The sequence below is a fragment of the Aulostomus chinensis genome, chromosome 6, assembly GCF_037954235.1.
Source record: "Aulostomus chinensis isolate RoL2024-O1b breed Wild chromosome 6, RoL_Achi_v1.0, whole genome shotgun sequence".
NCBI classification, from domain to species: Eukaryota; Metazoa; Chordata; class Actinopteri; order Syngnathiformes; family Aulostomidae; genus Aulostomus; species Aulostomus chinensis.
The window spans coordinates 21,621,550-21,644,582 of record NC_141325.1 but is presented as its reverse complement, the minus strand read 5'-3'; the positions used below and the strand labels follow the sequence as shown (position 1 = coordinate 21,644,582).

At 41.1% G+C, this 23,033-nt stretch overlaps 1 protein-coding gene and 1 long non-coding RNA gene across 2 annotated transcripts in view; one reads left to right on the top strand and one right to left on the bottom strand.

Annotated features, from left to right (window-relative positions):
- The window catches only part of arid3c (AT rich interactive domain 3C (BRIGHT-like)), an 84,691-nt gene extending 75,247 nt beyond the window's left edge, over nucleotides 1–9,444 (top strand). Inside the window, exons 7-8 of the mRNA XM_086207012.1 lie at nucleotides 365–454; nucleotides 2,135–9,444. Coding sequence (XP_086063138.1) covers nucleotides 365–454; nucleotides 2,135–2,307 — 263 coding nt within the window. The 3' untranslated portion in view covers nucleotides 2,308–9,444. The remainder of the gene's footprint in view (nucleotides 1–364; nucleotides 455–2,134) is intronic.
- Nucleotides 9,445–18,895: 9,451 nt separating this feature from the next.
- Nucleotides 18,896–22,337, bottom strand: LOC147260425 (uncharacterized). The gene is made up of 3 exons (XR_015116292.1): nucleotides 22,253–22,337; nucleotides 19,140–19,292; nucleotides 18,896–19,052 (listed from the first exon to the last, which is right to left on the bottom strand). It is a non-coding gene; the product is annotated as an uncharacterized LOC147260425 (long non-coding RNA).
- Between the last annotated feature and the right edge of the window lie 696 nt (nucleotides 22,338–23,033).

Below are 23,033 nucleotides of genomic sequence, written 5' to 3'. Positions count from 1 at the left end.
CCACCCAGATGCACTTATGATAAATGTGTGTTTACTCTTGGTTTGATACCACAGCAGCACACTGAAATCCCTTTGTGCGTCGTCGTTTTCTTTTCTGTTATTCGGAGCCAGACACTTTATTCAAGCCTGCTCTCCAACTGTGTACTGTGATAGGATTCATCTACAACTGGCATGTACAAATGGCTGTAACATCTTCTGACAGTTCTTTCTCTCCAGAACTCCTTAATAAAGCTCTCCTTATCCTGTCACTCTTTGAATTATCACCAATACTCTGCCGGGGCGCTGCTCTTGCTCCTTCTGTTCCCTTTCTAAATGCTCATATTGAGTTTTTCTCTCTCTCGTTCTCTGCCTCCTCTCTTGACAGATGATAGACAAGAGACCGCATTGAACCTGTCTACCAACGGCATTAGCAGCATCAACATGTCAATAGAAATAAATGGAGTTGTCTACACAGGTAAATAGAGGGGCCGTTTGCTGATGTAATTGCAGGCAGGAAATTCAATAAGTTATAGCAGCACCCTGGTGCTCAGTCCTCTACGCAATTTGATGTCTTTGCTATAAAATCCATCGTAATGAAGTGGCAGTCCAATAGAGTTAAAAAAGTTAAATATCTTAAAACTGGGCCTGTGGATCCAAGGTCGATGAGGCTTATTGTCTTATGTGCCTGCCTTGTGTGTACGTATAAGTGTGCAAACTGAGGTAGCTTGTGTGTTGAGGTAATTACTGGTTCTCTGCTTTAACAAATACATTTCATGTTAGGGTGTAAGCCTTGTGGCTGTCACTTCACATCTGAGCTTACTTCAGCAGCTGAAGATGATTTGATCCAGTTCATTAAGCCACACACTCACTTGTAACTATGTTGAAGTCTGCTTAGGAGGAGAAAGAAAAGATTTGACTAACATTAATCTAGATGATACAGGGTGACTGCTGGTTCATAAAAACTCTTAAATTAAGTACCAGTGGGATGCCAATCTAGCACGGTGGTGCAGTGGTTAGCACTGTTGCCTCACATCAAGAGGGTTCTGGGTCCGAAGCCCCAGCTCAAGCACTGGGTCTTTCTGTCTGGAGTTTGCATGTTCCCCCCGTGCCTGTGTGGGTTCTCTCCAGGTACTCCAGCTTCCTCCCACAGTCCAAAGATATGCAAGAGGGGACAAGGCTAATCGGATACTCTAAACTGATAGTAGGCGTGGCTGTGAGAGCGAATGGTTAACCCTGCAATAGACTGCAACCCTTAACAGGATAAGCAGTAGAACATTGATGAAGATGCCAATTCAAGCTACAAGTGCACAATCAAGAAGTACATGTATTTTGTGATGCATAATGTAGTTATGATGCAATAAATCGTAACATTCTGACAAACATCTTGAATTTCTGATAAACATTACCAATATGAGAAAAATACATAATGACACAAAGAGAAAGATTTCATCTTCATAACTTTACAAACAAGGCATTTTCACATCTTGCAGTTGTGCTGAATTTGGGTACAATTTTTGTCACATTACTGTTGGCTTCAATTTCAACTGAGTGATGGCAATGCAGAATTTTGCAAGTAGAGATTCTGGTTGGTGTAAACACTATAAGACAATTCCATGACTTCAATCTCTGATGTTAGCATACATCACATATGATTCTTTCAGGTCAGCCAGAATGCTGAAAATGTGAGGGTTTGGGGTTTTTTTTTAAGCTTCTGGCCATAATAATTGTTGTAATTTTGGTGATTTTTTTTTTCTTTACAATGATGTACAAACTTGCAAGCAGGGTGTAGTGTTCAAAGAGCAACTTTATAGTAAATCCAAATGTACAATTCACTAAACATGAATTAAAAATCAGCTGTTAGTACATCTGTGGTTGCTGACAGTTTACAAATAAAGGAATTGGTTAACACACTCATCAAGATTTCACAGAGTAGAATATGAAATTTAATCAGATGTACAGTGAATAATCAAATTAAGTCATATTCATTATGCTGACTTAATTCAGATTTGTTCTTTCATAGGATATGAGCGTTATGAAAAAGCCTAAATAGGCTAAAATAAAGAGATTAAAATTGAATAAGCAATGATATGGTAAGAATGATGACAGGACAGTTTGGTGTTTGAGACTGACTATGACTGTGATATTTGCTCCTCAGGCATCCTGTTTGCTCGCCAGTCGGCCATAGCAGGAATGGCAGGACACCGTGGGAAACACAGCCACTGTCAGACTCAGGGAAAGACCAGCCCCATGCAATTACAGCCATCCTGCTCCTCCTCTTCATCATCATCCTCCTCCTCACTGCACGGACACAAAAACTCCTCTCCCTGAGTTTCCCGTCCCCTCCTCACCTCCTCTTCATCCCATCTCTCCACCAGTGAGCAGATGTACACTCTTTTCATCTATACCAACTTATTGGCGATTTGATCATCAGATTGCATCTTGCTGTTTTTAAGGTGGCTCTCTCTTCATCCTCTCAGTCACAATTCTTGTAGGTCAATTTACAACAGACTAATTTGTATTTACAGCCTAAAGTACTTAGCAGGACATCTGCATGTCCACATTACTCCGTCTCCTCCTGCTCCAAATTGGCAGTGTGTTTCGAGAACATTCAACCCTTGTATATTACTGTTGTCTTTCATTTTCTCAGAGACATCTGTCAGTGTTGATGAGCCCATCAATTTAAAGTACAACCCAGAGGAAGGCATACAAAGACACAAAAAAGCACAAGAAAATGTCCAGTGATGAGATGAATGAACAGCTCGCCTACAGCTAGGAACCAAAGTCCAACTTTTTGTAGGCTTTATAACACACCTCAGAAATGCACTGCTTTCAACTGACACCAAAGAAGAAAACAGATGTCTGCTGGTTCCAGCATTTAAAGTGAGCTTAAGCACTAACGATCAAACCTGACAAATATTGCAAGAACACAAATAGACTTAGTACAACTGTAATGTATTAATCAGAGACGGGTGACAAAATGCTAGATGTCCCATTGGACAACTAATGAATCACAACACAAGCCCAACACTAGTAAGTAGACGAATTAAGCAAATCATCCAGTGAACACTTTGCTCTATCCTCTCTTAACAAACACTGTTCCAGGGTCAGATGGAATGTTACTAATAGAATAATAAATATCAAGATGCTATCAACTTGTCAGGTGGCCCACACCTGACCCGCCTGTATTCGATCTTAGGAACAGTTCACTGTGTCTGCTTGTGGTGATATGAAATTTGTGGAAAGATGTGCATGTTTTTCAGTATACAATCAAATACATTTCAACTATTCACAAAAAAATTTAGCACAGGCCCTTAAGATCTTGGTTCCAGGGGAATTGCCGCTCTGCCCAGTTTATGACTGAGCCCTGTGTGTTATTATATGATGAATAAAAGTGTAAAAGCAAGATGCTGACAAATTTCATATAGGTAAACATATTATATTTATGTGCTCAAACAGAATCAGAGATTTCAGATGAGAGGTTTATTTTTTAAACCACCAATTTTTTCTACATGTATATGGTGTTGCAAAAAAAAATCCTGAACATTTGTTTGAGGTAAAATTGCTCAGCAAGCACTTTTTTTTTTCTTTTTCACTCTTATAATTATTTGAGGAGTTAGTAAGTAGCCCTACACCTAGATCAAACCAAAGCAGTATAATCCAACAACACTGCACTGAAGCCTTCCATCATGAGGATATTTTGACTGTTTATTGAATCTGTTAAAGAGATTTTTAATGCTTTATTGGTCATTTTCAAGGCTGGCAATTGTGGGAGTTGTTACTAATATTTTTTCAACCCTTATTCACATAAATATAGATATATGGACATCTATATGTCCTCTGTGGCCCTCCACACAGTAAAGAGAGACACTGAAGGATTGCACAGTTCCAGTGCTCTCATCAACATCATTGCTCCTCTGCTGTGGATGTGGTCTTACAAAGCTGCTGAGGCCAAGTGTGGTAGAAATGCAGCACATGAAATTGCATTGTTCAATCTTCTACAACGCACACTGACTTAAACTAGAAAAGCTACTGACAAGACACCAGCGATGATGCTGGTTAACTTAAGACGGAAGCACAAATCAGATGTAATACTGTTGGCCAAATGACCTAGAGAAGCCTGGAGAAGCAAACAATTAAGAGAGTCTCCACATGTACGGTGTTGACTTCTGAGAGAAATGATGACAGGAAAAGGAAGAGCACTTCAGCCTGGAGGCAGTTGGTGAAAGACGTGACAGCAGGTTGTACAAAGACATGTAGTAAAGAATCATCAGTTACACAGTCACAGTTTTATATTGTGAATAGAATCCAGGTTTCTTTTTTGTAGTAATGCACTTGTATCTAACATCAAAGATCTCTTTCTTTTCTCTTTTTCACTCTTTTCTTTCTTCTATGTTTGTTTCTTATCAAGTATGTTAATTATTTTGAAGGGACGTGGGAGTTAAAAAAGATAAATGGAATTGTATTAAGTCTGTTAGGGCATTTAATGGCAGATCTTATTTATTGTTTTTTTAATTGATCCTGCACATTTTGCATTCAACTCACCACGTGCAAGCCTATTGTAAGAGTTTTCTTGAATGTTGATACCTCACCAATCTAAGTGTATATAATCATAGTAGTACAAATACAAGATATACCTCATAAATTTCATTTATTTTTATCGTACATTCATTGAAAATCCTCAACAGATCACTGGATTTTGTTTTCATATTTTGTATGATTATACCAAAGAAGGGAATATTTTGACACACATCTACCTCATTTGTTATAGACTGTGCCAACAAACATGTCCACCACCTTAATTGCCAGTGTATCCATGATGTTTCATATCCATGTAATAGTTAAAAGATGGAATTTTATAGAGAATTAAGCAACATGTTCAGATGTCTTTTTACATTTGATGTTGTGCCGGCGCAACAGAACAGTCTTTTATTGAATGCAGTATAGGGACACTCGTCAAACCTGCTAAAATCTGCGTGGAAAAAAAAATGGGCATATGGAAAACAGCATATTGTACCAATTAATGTCATCTTTAAATATCATGTTTGTCCTATCCTTTAGGGTCTGCTGATGGCAGCATCAATTGGTCACAGGGTTTAAGATTTTCTCATAAATTCCAAAATGATTAACTTCCAGAAATATATCAAAACATGCTATTCTCCCCTATAGAAGGAGAGATTTTCTTACTTGATACAAGAGACAAGAGTAACTATATGCTCCATACCATAAAAATTTGTTGGTTAAATTGTCTACTTTCAAAATGTTTAAGTGACTGTGGAGGACAAATATCAAAATAAAAGACAGATGCATACAGAGGCCAGTGTGCAACCCATTATTGTACATCAAATATTCAATTTGCAAGACTTTGAGATGCAGGCTGGTTGAGAAGACCCACCTGTAGCAGAAAACTGGTTTCAGTTATTTCACAAGTCAAGTTTAAATTTTAGTATAGCTCTAATATTTATGTGGCAGTATTATTGAAATTGAGATAAGATCTCTGTTTCAATACATTTTTTAGTTTTCAATTCATGAGCATTTTACACATTGATACATAATGCTTACACTGATTGAGATTTGATTTTGGGACAAATTCTTTGAAGTATCAGAACTGCATTTCTCACGTTCCTCAGTGTCTAATACAGATGTACGAGGCATGCTTTTGCATATGTATGTGATACAGCAGGCCATCAGTGAACTCCAGTGTAAAGCCACAATCTCATCAATGAGAGGGTTAGAGTAACTTCTCCAACCACTGTGAGGCCAGGAGAGGAAATGGATTTCAAGCCCTTATTTTGAACCATAAACCTAATTTTGAACCATGCTCAAACATTCTCACCATCAGTTCATTTTTTGGACCCCCAAATCAGAATTTCCCTGTCTCCCTTTTCTCTCTCCTTGTGGTCATATACCATGGTGATGTGCACAAGTGCTGAACACAGGCCCACACAGCAGCATTGCATCCTCCATGTGTCACATGTTTTTAGTTACTTTTTTTTATTTGGTTCCGGTTGTGTATCTCGTTTATCTAGTTTGTATATAGGCAACTGAATTTATATTTTACGCACCTGTTTTCTGACCCCTACAGGTGATATAGCTCTGCACAGGTGTGTGAGTTTCATTGTGCAACAACCTTCATCAGTGACTCAGTGATTTGAGCCCAAACAAGTGAGAAGACAGGCCGATTTGGTAAACAGAACCAAGGTTCAGGAAATCTCTTAACAGCACCGGTTCAAAACCTGGCAACAGTTAGTTGGGAAAGGACAACATTATGTTTTATAACCCAATTTTTCCCTTACTTTTTTTCTGGGGCCTCTGTCAACCCTTAAGTAAAATTATTTTGACTCATCTTGCCACTATTTACAGTTTGAAACTTGCAATAACAGTTGCAAATGAGAAGTGAGCAAATGTGTTTTGGGGTCCCTTTCAGTGTCCAAGCCTACCTCCTTACATGATATTCTTGCTATACATTGAGTGCATATGCCAAGAACATCCAATATAGATGTGAATGAGTTTACTGTTACAGTTAGTTGAAAGCCTCTTGTGTGTCATACATGTGGAGCATTACTTGATATGGAGGGAGGGAAATGTTTCTTGGTGAACTCTAATTTCCTTAGCGGGGTACCAAACTATTGGCCTGGTAGAACATGTGATATGGATGACAAACATTTTCTAGTTCACAATCTTAAAGAGCTCAAAAACATGTATTCATGTGCTTTCATGAGAGGTGCTGTCTTCCAAAGTGTGCAGGATTTTTCATGCAGATTGTTCGCAGGTGATGGTTTTAGCAAAATGTTATACTGTATCCATTTCCTGATGACAGTGTATCTCTCCGGGCTGATTATTAATGATGAAGCTAATAATATATTGTGTGACTGTACATGTAGATGTTGATGTTGAAACACAATCGTGCAGGTAAATCTTCAGCCACTGTTGAGCTGTTGAAGGTTATGTTAATAATTCTCGTGTTTAATTCAGATGTTTTTTTAGTAATCAGACAATTTTACAGATTGATGCAGCAAAGGTCCAAAGAAATATAATATTCTTTCATATGAATCTGCTTTTGAATCATTTAACAGTGAAACAGTACAAGCAAATCTTTATGAAAATCAACTCAGTTGAACAGACCTCCGTAATCTGGAAAAATTCTGTGTTCTCACAACAGTTGTGTTTCTTTTGATCACATCTTCGACCTCACATTACTTTATGGTTATCTGTTTTACAAGAATACATCCATATTTATCACCCACTCATAGAGTTGGAATGTGGGTGAAGGCATTTTAAGTTTTTGGTATTGTGGAAGTAGACATTGTGGTTATACTCTCATAGGTGATGTGAGGGCAGCCTTGAATGGAAATAAAACTCTTTTGATTAAATCTTGAGTAGAAAATATAAACAGTTTTGATAGAGACCATCTTGATCTCGAGGTTTTGTTGGCATAAATCCTAATATAGAAACATCCACCAAAACCAAAGTGTATTTCAAACTTTTGGCTATTGGTCAGCTGATATGTAAATTAAGGACCTCTTATATGGAGTCAGATCCTTTCATATTGATTATACACACAGAATTATTATAAATGTATATCTGGATGTTTTTTTTAAAATAAATTTCTCTACAAAAATATTTTCAATTTACACAAAAATTTGAATCTATACAGATAAAAGTCCACATATAAAGAAATAGGGTTCACAAATTATTTCCAAGTCATTTTCAAATATATATAAATAACAACTGATATATATACTTAAAATAATTTCATATCATAAAACATACTTGATATTTTGATTAAATCTGGTAGATTATTTTGTAGGGGTATGGGCATGAGTGTCTATGGATAATTCCCCTTTTCTCTTTTGTACATTGATAAATATGTTTGTGTGCATTGAAAAATATGTTTATGCTGTAACTTTAAAAAAATACAAAACATAATTGTGAATACTTCTGTGTATATTTAATAATAAGACCGATTTGACTCCATCCCTCACAGATTGTTATGATTGCCTTTTAGAAATAAAAGCAAAGACAGTAATGCAAAACTCTCTGGACAGAGTTTCTATCTGTTCATTTCCTGTCTCCACAATAATATTTGTCCCCCATCTTTTTTTAACCAAGACTGAAATTTTAACCAAACCTTGACCAAGTTTTGTTTGTGTTTAGACCCAACCCAACTTTGAAGTGACAGATTGGAAAAATGGAATTACAGGTCTCAATGGTGTGCTCAGTGGTGGCAGAGGTGCAAACTAGAATTCACAGGCATTCACCAATATCAAAACATCTTGTTGAAGTTGAAATAAATCAAACTTCCAGCTATCACAAAATCTTTCATTGATTAACCCAGGAGCTATCGATGTAATGGATGAATACATAAAGACAGTCCGCAATTCCACTCCACTCCACTCTCCCACTCCGCAACCCAAATGAATATCATATGGTAGATATCCAGATCGTTAATAAATCTCTGTTACCCATTAATGATGGTCATTAAATTCAAGGACACTGATCGAGGAATGTTGGACAGTGTATCATAGTCCTTGATGAGGAAGCACTGTCATGCAGCACCTTAGAATTAAAAGAAAATGAAAATCTTCTGATGGAAGACAATCCTAAAACACCTTTTTAATGTTAGAAGGGTAAAAAGTAAACAAACAAAAAAAACATTATTTGGAGGTTTTCAACAGAAAAAGGTTCCATTACAGATGATGCAAAATGAGATTCTGTTGTGGATATTAAATCCTACAACATTTTTGGTTCTACAATAATTATTTTATACATTTGTTTGAATAGACAATATCCACAATGTCATCTTTTTTGAACATGTCTGATTTCATTTATTACACATCAACAACTCCAGGGTTGAGATGCATTTTATGATGAGCAAAGATTGTTCAAGAATGTTAACTGATAAACATTTTCTTGTCCCACAATCCAGGTTCTTCTTGTTCAACCTGTTTGAGGTTCTTTCTCTGTAATCCAGGACTAGTGTAGTCTTTCCCTTATGACTCTGTTCCTTATCCTGCAAATACTGCTGTATGACTCGACACTTCCTGGCTGTGAAGCAGCAGCATGGAATCATTCACTTTCTTGTCACCAATGAGTTTTCAAGCTGTGACCAAATAATTTTTTAGTAGAACCAAACAGCAGAGCAGGCAAACAAAGAGAATGTGACAGTTCTGACAACATAAACAACAACAAAAAGAACTGACTTATGTAAAAAATAAATCCAATGAAATGTTGTTTACTTTGTATTTTAGCAATGCTATGCTGGTAGATTTTAGACAATAATGACATTATTAGCTATGTATGAAGCTTTAAATGTTTCTTTTATTTCCATTTGTTCATCTTGGATGAATCCAGTGCATTATGGGAATGCTGGATTGTGGTGCTCAGGGGTTCAAAATGTATCAAAAGAGGTGAAAAAGATTTTTTGCTGTTTTTGCCATTTGACTTGTAGCCTATTTAGAAATAAAATCATGCTTTTAACTTCAGTGAAATGGTGTGTTTCATTTTAAAAAGAAAGGTCTGATTTCCAACTGCCAATTTCCCCACTATGGGATGATTAAAGGGTTACCTTATCTTATCCTATCTTAATAATAACCTGGAAAAGGGTTATAGCCTGTTCATATTTTTAAAAAAAATTGAGAAGCATCAGATCAAGAATTAATTCTGTCTGTTGAGTAGGTGTCTCTTCAACTAATAATTTACAGAGTCTGACCTGATTAGTCAAGGCTTACTTACCTTCACTTGAATGATCATCTTTTTTGTTCATTGATCCATAGCCTCATTTGTGCCTTTTTTCTTGCACACCTGACAGAAGGGCAGAAACAGAATGAATTAAAGCTGTAAGCAGCGTTGAACAGGCCTTTGCACCCAAGCGCGCGTCAGGGTGCAGCGCAGCTGAAGAGCTTCTGTCACAGGCACGAATATGTTTTCAGACCTGGGCTGACAGCTCTGACTTTACTCCCCCACCCCCTTCCCTCCTTTTCCCTGTCAGTTTGATGAGGATTTCAAAGTACTCTAAAATGAAATATCCTCATAAATCCCATGGCTTTGGCCATATATTACATTAAAAAAAAACACATGTATATGTAGGGAATTTCGTTGTGAAGTTTTGTTTGTTTTGTATATATAAACACTCAATGATGAACACCATATTATTGACAATAAATGACAGACAACATTTGTGGTGAACATGGCAGTTTATTTGTCATTGGTGTTTTGTACATGTGAATGTTTTGGTGATTTTATTCAACAACTTAAATTTGTTCTCAGTACATTTATTTATAAATTCTGTTATAAATGTGGTTTTAAAAAAGTTATTCAAGACAAAAATTTAGCAAAATGTTTGACTTGTACATGTAGGAAAAACAATAAAGTTGCAGGCCTGAATTGTGTTTCTGCTGACAAACTGAATCTAAATGGATTACATTTATCTTTTGATACATCTACTGATTCAGTCATAAAATACTCAAAACTACAGTTAATATGAACTACTTTGGTGGAACACAAAAATACATGTGGACTTTTATCTCAAAATCCTTCTTGAAGGTTAGGAAGGTTGGGGATGTTCCATTACAATAGCATCTTCAACCAGGACATTACTTGGAGAAAAACAATGACCAGAGTTTCAATCGCAAAGATAAGCAAACTACTTTGTAAACTAAAATGGTTGTACAGACAGATTTACAATGCAAACAGGGGGACAGATCTATGTCCCCTGCTGAAACCTTGAAACTGTAGAGTTTTAAAGGGATAGAGAGAGAAAACATAAGATCGTGGGGACAGAAAGGGGAGGTGGGAGCATGGAGAAATGACAACAACCAATTTTTTTTTTTTTTTACAGTTTTCTGTTTGGCAGATCAGGCATGCAGAATGAAGAGTCTGTGCCCTGGGGTGCCAGAAAAGATGTGCTCATAGTTCATGCACACAAACAGGAAGAATTCATATTAAATCTACTGAGAGTGAAGTTCATGTAGTAAATGTTACTGAAAAATACAACAAATTTCAAATACATTAGAGCTCAGTCGTTAAATAAAAATAATTTCCTTTCTCTTATGTTTATAGCAACATGTCATTACTGGAATAAAGGAAACATGAATTGAAACATCCAGAAAGATACATTAAAAGTTGCAAAAGAGACCAACAGTTATCAGGTGGCAGATGGAGACTAACACATCTACAATTACAAACTGCTGCAACACATGATTATATCACCCAGCACAGGTTCATCCATTTTCTTCTGCTTATCCTGTTAAGGTTCACAGGGGGGCTGGAGCCTATTCCAGAGGTTGTTGGGCGTGAGGCGGGGTTCACCCTGGACAGGTTGCCAGTCCATCGCAGGGCCAACACATAGAGATTGACAACCATTGACACTCAGACACACCTACGGTCAATTTAGAGTATCAGTCAGCCTAGTCCCCATTTCCATGTCTTTGGACTGTCGGAGGAAGCCAGAGTACCCAGAGAGAACCCACACAGGCACAGGGAGAACATGCAGACTCCACACAGAAAGATCCCACACCTGAGCCAGGACTCAAACCCAGAACCTTCTTGCTGTGAGGCGACAGTGCTGACCACTGCACCACCGTGCTGCCACAGGTTCAACTTTTAAGACATAATTCATTTATTCAAGTGAGTGTGTTCTTGTACTTGCTACTTATTGAGCACTAGAACATGTATGTGTGTAAAATCAGTAAATGTGTGTGTCAATACTTTCTATTTATTTTCTATAATATGTTAGAAAAAAGCTAAGTTATTGAAAGGATCAGAACTCTGTTAACGTCCACAATACACTGATCCACATCTGTAGCTAAATAAAAGGTTTTGTTTCTCAAACCAATAACTTTCCCCTCAAACACATGATCAACAAAGTGCTATCCTGATCACACATTTGATCACCCAATACATGGAAATTAGCCAACTCATATTCTCACAACTTACACGACTGTCAAGACAGAAACAAAACTGAATCTACATCTCAAATTAAGATTTACACACACAAAACATCGGACAGGCAATGATATGCAATGCAGTCTCTCAGTCACAACCTGGCACAATAGGTAACTCTACTATCATTTAACATCAGTCATATTTGCAAATGTTTAGCATATGATGATTTCATGAAAAAAGCCATCAACACATGATAGACAGGAAAGTCCCTAAAAATCCTTACTACACCAATTCACATCTGAAGCTACTGCAATTGAGATTTCTCCTCACAGAAACAACACATGCTTCTTTAGTAACATGGCTAAGTAGTTTGTTAATTGTAACATTGGGGTCGCGTAAAAAAAGTCTTGTTCAGCATTTGGTTGTAATAAAAGACCCATCAATAACTCAGATGATCAGTTTTTCTGGTGAGGAAATTAGCATTAGCATTATCACTGTTAACCATAGATTGTAAATGCTAACCACGCTAGCAGTTAGTGCTATGGTCAGCTACACCCCCTCGTCCAAATGTGGGCACTTCCGGGTCAGATTATCAAACATGGCGACGGCCAAATTCAAGATGGTGATGGTCACTACACTGAAACGCTTCACAACAGCAGTTTGCAAACCAATGCCAGGCGATTACGTCCATATTTTCTACAGTCTATACCTCTTACTCAACTTTCCTGCTGCAGTCAAGTGAGGCACCACACAGGCAAAAATGGCTGCTACCGTGCAGTACTACCCCCATTCAAATGTACAGAACTGGTGTTTTTGCCGAACTGCCTGATTTTGCCTGAATACGACTTAAACATACAATTCGCATGAGCACAAAATGACGAAAAACCCTCAATAAATCATGTGATACATCTTACATCATTTGCACTCCTTATTATATGTTATTGTAACGTCAGCCGCCTGTGTCTACTGACTACATTTTATCAGGAAAATTACACTGAGTGAAATTTTAGGCCAAGCACAGAATCACCCAAAAACCTTCACATTACAAATTTACTGTAAATATTCAATAAAAAGTAAAAAGTAATTACTAAAGCCATCAGTAAACCTAACAGAAGTTCATGCTATACAGATGAAAAACACGTTCCTTGTATCACAGTGACCACCAAGTCACAATGGCGGACAAGCCGGCTACTTTTATGAGCTTGCATGAAGACACGTCATAAGATGTAATGTGGCACAGCAACTTTTGGGCTTACAGAATGCAAATGGTTGGAGTTACTACAAAATTTTTAACACCTTTTTTTCAGCACAGTGTCATAAGTCGTGTATTAAAATTTGAAGGCGATAGTATTAACCCCCTAGGAGGAGATGGCGTCCAAAATTGGTGCATCATGTGGACTTTCTGTTGGATTCAGGTCAGGGGTGTCAGCGTATGATTTGTAGGTATTGATGAGACGAATAATTGAGGTTGGGTTTCTAAGACATTCCTATGGGCAGTGGCGCCACCTAGGTGGCGTTGTGGAGCACATTTTGGCACTTTGGCAGGTAATTTTTACTAGGCTCAGGTCCTAGTAAATACTTTGCAAGAAAAAACTAAAGCTTGTCCAAATTGGACACAGAATGTGTAAGTGGACATCCTTACTACAGTTGCTTAAGTTGGGACATGGGCAACATCATGATTGTTTACATCCTGAGCCTCATCACAATGATGGGAAGATACCACACAGAGATTGCCATCGCAAGCAGCTAGTTTCCCAGCAGCCTTCCCACATTATCTTTCTGACACCAGCCTAACATTTCACAGAAGACGTAGAAATATTATGGTGGACTGGACTCACTTGAGAATTACTGAACAGAGCAATAACAAGTAGTGGTGGCACAGTCAATTACAGTCAGCTACAAACTACAATTCAACTCTTTCCCCTCAATCTTATAGCTTCTCGAATCCCATACACACACTGACCTGCATAACATGCATTTCTGTCATGATTTAAAGCCACTGCAAAGCTTTGACTGTGAGATTGGCAGTCAAATCAGTACAAGTATCTCCCTAGCTCACAATAAGTGGTTAAGGTAGGCTAACACATGTTGTGCTAAAGTAGGCAAACACATCTGCTGTAGTTACTAAATGGTATGGACAGCTACATCCAGTTATTAAGATCACTAGTGCAAATCTCCTCTCGATGAATGAGATAATTTGAAACAGCAAGCATTTCACTTTCAGGGTCAGAGGTCATCAGAATCATTGGCTGCTCAGTGAGCTGACAAGTGCAGAAAATCACTGTATCTGATGGTGATGGATCAACAAAGATGTAAAACAGTATTCATTGTGGAATTAAGCACCCTGTGATACAAAGTAATACAATGTATTCGCTCTGACAGGCAATGATTACGCACTCTTTAAAGCTGCGATAACTTCAACTTGAAGCAATTTAACAATATTCATTAGAAAATGTCAACTGTCATGGGCTCCTAAGCAGCTGTGTAAGAAAAAGAAAGATATTGATAACTACAAAGCAGGTGAGGCTTAAGAGAGGAAAGGATAACATTTTGACTTTGCAGTTTCCACCATGCTAAATGGTATGGTGACAGTAAGGATGTGTAAAGAAAATTGTGTGAACAACTGAGAAGTTCTTATTTCATTTTGTTAAATCTTCCTTGAGTTTTGGATGTATGCTTAGATTTCTGGATTTGTTTCATTTTTCGTTGTTTCATCCCACCTTTTATGTACCCGCCTATATCTTGTTGGTCAATCTGGTCAATGGTTATCCTTATATTCGAGACCCGTCCTGCTATGCAGGAAGATTTTTTTGGTAGGGGATGCAGTGTAATACACCAAATTCAATATTTTGTGGCAGTTTACCAAATCGGCACAAACATGATTATACTTAAAAGTGTGATATTTTGCCTGTTAAATTTATCTCCAGAGTCCAGATTGTTTGATTTTGTATCTAATTATGGCTATCTTCCAACAGAGGGCTCAATTTACCCCAGCCTCACGATCATAATTCCATGGATACACAATAATATGAGGTATATACTGTATAATAACTAATTATTTGAAACAAACACTTTAGGTTACCCAAGGATTACTTGTGATCCTGAGAGTCTCTAAAAGTAGAAAGGGAGTCAGAGCCTTCAGCTATCAGATTCCTCAATCTCAGAATCCCAGTTACAGTCCGGGACACAGACACCCTCTCTACATTTAAGAGCAGACTTTAGACCCTCCTTTTTGATAAAGCTTACAGTTAGGGCTGACTTAGGCTAGCCCTGAGATCTGAGATATGCTGCTACAGGCTTAGACTGCCGGGGGGATCTCCCATGATGCCCTAGGCTGGCTTCTCTCTCCTCCTCTCTGTCCTGCTGTACTCCTACATGTTATTAACTCATCTTCTCTGCAGCATTTATGCTTCCCCACTTCCCAGATCCCTGACTGATGCTACTGGAGGAGGCTACAGACCTGATGAGGCTCAAGCTGCCATCCTGAACATCACTATTAGTAGTAGCACTAGTCATATTCATGTCAGTTTTCTCAGTACTGTATTGGAATTAGCCTCAGCATTCTGTTTGCTACCATATAATTGCTCATATTATGCTGCAATTGATTGCTTGTTTTGTACCTGTAGATGTGATTATTGGTAGCTAGCTGTTGTTATTTTTTTGCCGTCCTTCTCTCTCTGGCCTGTTTACATCCCAGGATGTCCAGCATTCTCTCCACCTTTCTCTCCCTCTTTATCTCTGTCCCTCTCTTTCCTTCTGTATATCTGTCTTTCTCCATTATCTGTCTGTCTTGTCTCTGCCCCGCTGTTGTGCTCTCTTTCCTCCTGACCGGTCAAAACAGGTGGTCGTCCCCTTCGAGCCTGGATCTGCTCGACATTCCTGCCTGTTAAAAGGAAGGTTTTTGTCGCCGCTGTTGCAGGATGTGCTTGCTCATGGTGAACTTCTGGGTGTAAATTCATTAAAGGATTGTGGTACTAGACCTGCTCTACTTGTAAAGTGTCATGAGATAACTTTTGTTGTGATTTGGCACCAGTGTTGGGCACATTACTTTGAAAAAGTAATTAGTTATAGTTACTAGTTACTTCTCCTAAAAAGTAACTGAGTTAGAAACTGAGTTACTCCATTATGAAAGTAACTAGTTACCAGGGAAAGTAACAATTGGGTTACTCTTTTTTCTGTCAAGTTTAAAAATGTGAAAGAATTTGTTTTCATTTTTTTAGAAAATACCTTTCTGCAGGACAGAGATGCTCCCCTTCTCCTTGGTATTTTGCCTATGAAGGCTCTGAAGGAGTGTGAATCAACTGTTGACAACTGCAGCTTGTTTTCATCAACATAACATAACGGCCAATCAGTTTGTTAAGTTCTGTCTGTGTCACAAGTTTTTGTGGAGCAGGGCAGAAAAATCCAGCTTTGGCTGCTTGGATGGCGTGGCTCCATATCCTTCTTTGTTAGCGGAGGTCACTTTAACAGCACCTGGCTTGCTATCACCATTAATGGTGTCAACGGCGTTTCTGGCAACTAGTGTAGTAGAAGCGTGTGCTGTCAACGGTGCTTCATTAAATTGGAGTTGCTTACATTGGACATTGACAGTCTCTTTGTTTTCGCTCTGGGACGACATAACATACCCTCAACATGTACATTTTTACCTTTAACCTCCATGAAGGTAAAGTCGTGCCTATCTTGAAAACGCCGTCTTTCCTAGCGACTCCAGACTCGCCATCTCTAGTAGTTTGTGTGTGTGCTGCTACATGCTGGATTCGTGTTCAAACACCCACCCACCTGATGTCTCTGGTTGGCTCAACGTGAAATCTTACTCTATCTTAGCCAATCAGCATGACCGAGGCGCTTATCTCGCCCCTCCCCTCCCCCCGCACCAAAGGAGGAAAAAAAACACGCATTTGCGGCTCCTGTGTCTGTGTGAGCCAAGCCGGATGGCAGCTTCAAATGAGTCGCTTCAGCAACGCGTAGTAACGACGTGATGGTAACGGTAATGGCGTTGTAACGATAGTCAAAGTGATTAGTTAGATTACCCGTGACTGAAAAAAAGTAACGCCGTTTATTTTAACGCCGTTATTCCCATCATTGTTTGGCACTGTACAAATTAAACAAACTCGAAGTGACTTGGCTTTTGCAGTAAAGTCATCAAATGTAAAAACTGACTCATACTGTAACGTCACCTCGGATTGGCTGGTGGGTATAACGAGCCCCCTGATTTGCTGGCAGGATGGCCAATCCAGGCCCCATTCACATGAATGGGCACTGTTTTAAACATGGCGCCTAGCCGTGGGATACAGCACCGTACTGGACGCGTTAGTGCTGCATCCCGCGGCTGGGGTAGTGAGTCCCTCGTTGGATCATCGTTGGATTGGGATCAACTTCGTTCATTGTTGTCACCAAGCGGCCGCCGCCGGTTGGATAATCGACGACGACCTCCAATCATCTGCCACCCTAAGTCATCGCTGTCCCCGGGTAGGGTAAAAGCTAACAATCGCTGCCATAAACCGACTGACACTTAACGTGTCTCTGCCAGGTGAGCGTGTGTGATATTGTGTTGGCTACTTGATGATGAGAGCTGCTGTTGTTTTATATCCCCTCTCACTCTCCCTCCTCAGTTTTTTTTTTTTTGGAATGAGAGTGTGTGGGTTTTTTTGGACTAGATTAACTTTTTCCTTGAGTGAACTGAACTAATTCTTTCTCCTCCTTCTGGCTTACCTTCCTTTTTTTGTTGGATTAGACTGAATACCTTTTTTTTTTGGATTATTAATATTGACTGGGATTCTTTTAGAAGCCTATTTTCCCCCCTCTTCTCTTTTGGATTAATTCAAACTGTCAAATGAACTACTGAACTGACTCTGAGCTGAACCGAAAAAAAGAGAAATATAATTATGTTGAAAACGAATCCGAGTTGTTGTTTGACTATTTCTGTTGTTCTGGGCAGGGGTACTTGCAAGTTGGTGAAGGGAAGTTTTCATTGTTTGCTGCTTACATTCAGGGTTGATATATTTTGTGGTCATCAAAGTTCATTGATGCTCCCTTGTGTGCGGGTGTGAGGGGGACTAAAATGTGACAGAAAAAAAAAGACAAAGACAAATAATCAAATACCATTTATTCTCAGGCTTTATGCCTGGCTGGCACCCCAGAACAACCCAGTCCCCGAAAACCATCACATAAAAAAATAGCACCCCAGATTTGACAAAAACCTGAATGAAAGCAGAGAATCAAACAAAATGAAGAACGTAAAGGCTGGACCCTTCACCGAAACCCAGAACATAAGGACAAGGCCTGGAAAAAATAGCCGCTGCAAGCACCCACATGGACGGAGCAGGCGCAGACCAAACCTTTGGACAAGCCACTTCTCTCATGCTCCTCGAAATGGATTCTTGTGGACCTGAGGAACTCACACAACCTCTGATACCACTTCCACTGGGACCTCAGACCACCCTGCCTGCCGCAGCTGAAGGGGAAGGCAGAAAGGAGGAAGTGGAGGAGCTGAAACGCTATGTGGAAACACATATAAACAAAATGGCCTCTAGGTGGGAGGATAAAATAAAAACACAGGAAGACAAGATGGAGAAACACTTCCAATATCTCAACCAACAACTCTCATCAATAATAAACTGACGCCTGAAGCATTATCACACAGAATTACTATGCAATCTGAAATCCATCATGGAACCAATGGTTTCAGTCGTCCAGCACGTGGAAGAGGAAGTGAGTCACTGCGCTGCGAGCATCTGCACTCTGACCGATGAAGTGAATCATCGCAGCTTCGCTCCTTTTATGCGTCCTGCAGCACTGGTGGATGTTTCAGTGCAGACCCTCCCACCGCTCTGCCACCCTGTACAAACACAAAGACACAGACTCCAGTCAACTATTTTACCAGGTTGCCCAGAGCAGGACCTTGTTTCACCTCTTCCACCAGAAAATCAGCATGACCTAAATGCTGTTGTTGGTGGGAAGAGCCCCATTAAAATGCAGTTTCCTACCTTTGGGAGAATAGAGGATTCTCAGGACCCCCTCTCATTCTTGGAGCGTTGCAAAGATTATCTTGCGTTACATCCCCTCCATGACAACGAACTAATGGCAACACTTCGGAACTTGCTGCACGGAACAGCTCGGGATTGGTGGGATGTTGCCCTCCTTGATATCACACCTGGCAGCAGTTTGAGAGACGATTCACTTCAGCATTCCTGTCAGAGGATTACCAGGATGAACTTGCTTGAAGAGTCAGAACCAGGGTACAAGGAGAGAATGAAAGCATCAGGGACTTTGCTTACATGTATCGATCCTTGTGCAAGCGTTGGAATCCTCAAGCCACAGAACTAGAGGTGGTAAAGCTCACCCTGAAAAACATCAACCCCCAGCTAGCTAGCCAGCTAAGAGGCAGTAACATCACCACAGTGGAGGCACTGGTTCGCCTTGGGCAGCAGCTGGAGAAAGATAAAGACAATCAACGCCTCTATGAGCAAAGGAGGAAAGCTGTTAGGCTATGTGTTGGGGGACCCAAACGCAGAAGGACAACGGAAGGTGTCACACAGGATTTATTCGACAAACGGGTGTAACAAAAAGCGCTCATGAAGAGGATAACAAACAACAAAAACCTCTCCACTGGGAGGAACCAAGAAAGAAGATGATAAGGCCGGAAACTCCACGGCTGGCTGGCAAACAGAAGGCGCATCAACAAGTGACAGAACGGGAAACCTCGGGGGGGGGGGGGGCAGAAACGAAGGTTAGTCAATAATGAACCGTCCTGACAAAGTCCAAAAAAAACAAACAGGCAAAATACCACTATCCAAGAAATGATGAGCAAGTAAAGATCCAAAACCGGGCAGGAAGGTCAACAATCTGACAGCCGCAGAGAGGGAGACCCTACCCCCACAATTAATACACTTTCACACCAGGGGGAAAGAGCCTACACCCCTAAGGTTACTTGGTGATCACTTTCCCCAACAGCTTGTGATTCCGGCTGGAATAGGCTCATGGAATGGAAATGTCATCCTGGACTCTGGTTCATCCTACACCCTCATCACTGACACTGTCTGGAAGCAATTTAATGGCAGAGGAACGCAGTTGAAACCCTGGCATCAGGGCCCTCTCTACTTGGCTACTTGGCTGATGGTACAGCGAGGCATCCCCTGGGCTGGTGTGAGTTGGAAATCCACATACATCAACGTAGCCCAACGATACCTGTGGTTGTCCTTCCATCCCAGTGTTTGGCTTTTCCTGTTGTTCTTGGGCTGGACTTTACGTTTTTCACCGGGTTGCAGTTTGATGTGTCCGAAAACTCCTACTGGTTCAAATCTTGGGCCAAGAAGAAATATCACTTTCGGAGAAAAACTGTGAATGAACCCTTACCACCCCCGGCATCCTCAAACCTTGCTTTCTATTCTGCGATGCCGTCCGCTATGGTATTCCCAAGTCCCTCCATGGTTGACCCCAGAGAAACGGACATTGTGGAGACAGTTGTTCAGGCGTCTCACCTGGATGAAGCGGGGAAATACCGGTTGCAGGCTCAACTGCGCATGAACGGATCAGTCTGCACCACCAAGGTCGGAAAAACAAAGGTAGTGTCCCACCACATTCTACTGTCCCATAAAATGCCAATAAGACAGAAACCCTACCGATGTTCTCCTACAAAACTGCAGGGGATGAAACAACACATTTGAGGAAATGTTAGAGGCGGGCATCATCACCCCCTCAACATCACCATATGCAGCTCCAGTTGTGCTTGTCCCTAAGAAAAACACCCCCAAGTCTCGCTTTTGTGTTGATTACCGTAAAGTGAATGCAGAAACTCAGACCGATGCTTATCCCATCCCAAACATTCAGGAAATCTTGGAATCCCTGGATGTCTCCGCTGTCTTCACCACGATCGATCTCAATAGTGGCTACTGGCAGGTGCCTATGGAGGAAGGGAGCAAGGAGAAGACAGCCTTCATCTGCCCCTTTGGGTTGTTTCAGTTCAAGGTCATGCCATTCGGCCTGAAAAATGCTACCTTCCAAAGGCTGATGGAGTTGGTTTTGGGGGGCCTTCGGGGGAACATCTGCATGGTCTATCTGGATGATATTATCATCTACTCACCCACTCTTGAAAAGCACTACCATGATACAGGCCGTTTTGGACAAGCTGAGGCTGGCCAGCCTCACTGTGAACTTGAAAAAGTGCCTGTTTTTCAGGAAATCCCTCAAGTTCCTGGGCCATGTGGTGTTGGTGGAGGGAGAGCAGGTGGATGAGGGGAAGACTGAGGCCGTCCAGGCATTCCCCACCCCCAGGAACATCAAGGAGGTGCAACGGTTCCTGGGAATGGCGGGCTGGTACCATCGTTTTGTACCCAATTCCTCAGAGATCGCTGAGCCACTGACTGCCTTGAAGAGGAAAAACAGTAAATTCATCTGGACCCAGGTTTGCCAGCTAGCCTTCAACACCTTGAAACAGCATCTTGCTTCTCCACCTATACTCGGTCATCCTGACTTTAACTTGCCTTTCATAGTGTACACTGATGCCAGTCATGTTGGTCTGGGAGCTGTGCTGGCTCAAACCTCAGGGCTGGGCACTGTGAGCATCATTGTATTTGCCAGCCGTACCCTCAATCCAGCCGAGAGGAATTACTTCACTACCGAGCAAGTGTTTGGCTGTGGTCTGGGCACTGGAAGTGGCAGTATTATTTGGAGGGAAGGCTGTTCACAGTTGTTACTGACCATTCGTGCCTGATCTGGGTGTTCCGAACACAGAAACCCAGTTCAAGACTGATCAGGTGGGCCCTCAGGCTCCAGGTGTTTACCTTTACTGTGGAGTATTGAAAGGGGAAATATAACACTGTCCCAGATGCCCTATCCAGGGCTCCTGTAGAGACTGAGAGCTCCACGACCTCCCTGTGTGCCACGGTCCAGCCTGCGAAAAGGGAAATGTCAAAAGATCTACCGGTGTCAGATGAAACCATATGGAGGGCCCAGCAGCCTGACCCCGAGGTTAGGAAGCTGTATGACACCTTACTTGACAAAGTGGAAGAACACACAAACTTGACCATGTACTTCACCATCCTGGAGGACAAGGTTTACCGCGTGGTCAGGCTCCAACACAAGACCTTGTCCCAAGTGTATGTTCCGTTCACACTACATTCAGACCTGCACAGATTCTTCCACGACCATCCCCTCGCCCGCCATCTGGGACAGTACAAGACCTATAAACGGTTGCAGGCCCTGGCATACTGGCTCGGAATGAGTTTGGAGGTAAGAAAATATGTGCAGTGCTGTCAGACATGTCAGGTACACAAGCCTGAGAACCGCCGATCACCTAGGAAGATCCAGCCGACGGTGGTCAGCCAGCCGTGGGGGCTGTTGGGGGGTGGACAACGGGGCGTTTCCTCGGAGCTCCGCTGGAAATGTTTACCTGTTGGTTTTTGTGGATTATTATTCCCGATGGGAAAAGCTATTCCCTCTGAAGAAAGCTACTGCGGAGATTGTGTTATGATCTCTGACCAAGGGCCCCAGTTCATTTCGTCAGTGTTTTAAGCCACCTGTAAGAAGTGGAACCTGAAACAATGGAAAACAACACCATATCACCCCCAAAGTAACCTCACCGAGCGGGTAAATGGGAACTTGAAGGCTATGACATCCTCCTATGTCAACGGCAGCCACAAAGCCTGGGACAAGTACCTGATTTCCGGTTTGCCCTGAATAGCTCTGTGCATGAGTCCACCGGAGTGACACCGGCTGAGCTCAATGTTAGCCGTCCACTCAAGGGCCCCATGGACAGTGAGCTAAGTGCTGAACTCTGCACTCCTGATAGCCCCGCATACCAGAAGGTGGCTGAACTGACAGACCTGAGGGAGTTTGTGGTCAAAAACCTGCAGAAAGCAAAGACAAGTCAAAAAGTGAACTACAACCACTACAGGAGAGAACAAATATTTGAGGAAAAAGACAGGGTGTGGCTGAAGACTCACCCCTACTCCAAGCTGGACAAGTCGTTCATTGCCAAGCTTGAGCCGCGATGGAAAGGCCCATACAGGGTCCTGTGGAGAGTGAATCCCCTCAACTACGAGGTGGTGTTGGACGATTCCAGTAAGGATATGCGGCTGGTGAACATTGCGCAGCTCAAACCCTGTTATCCCACTGCAAGCGAGTTGGACGAGCTACAACGCCAGAAAATGATGAGGATATTTGAAGAGGAA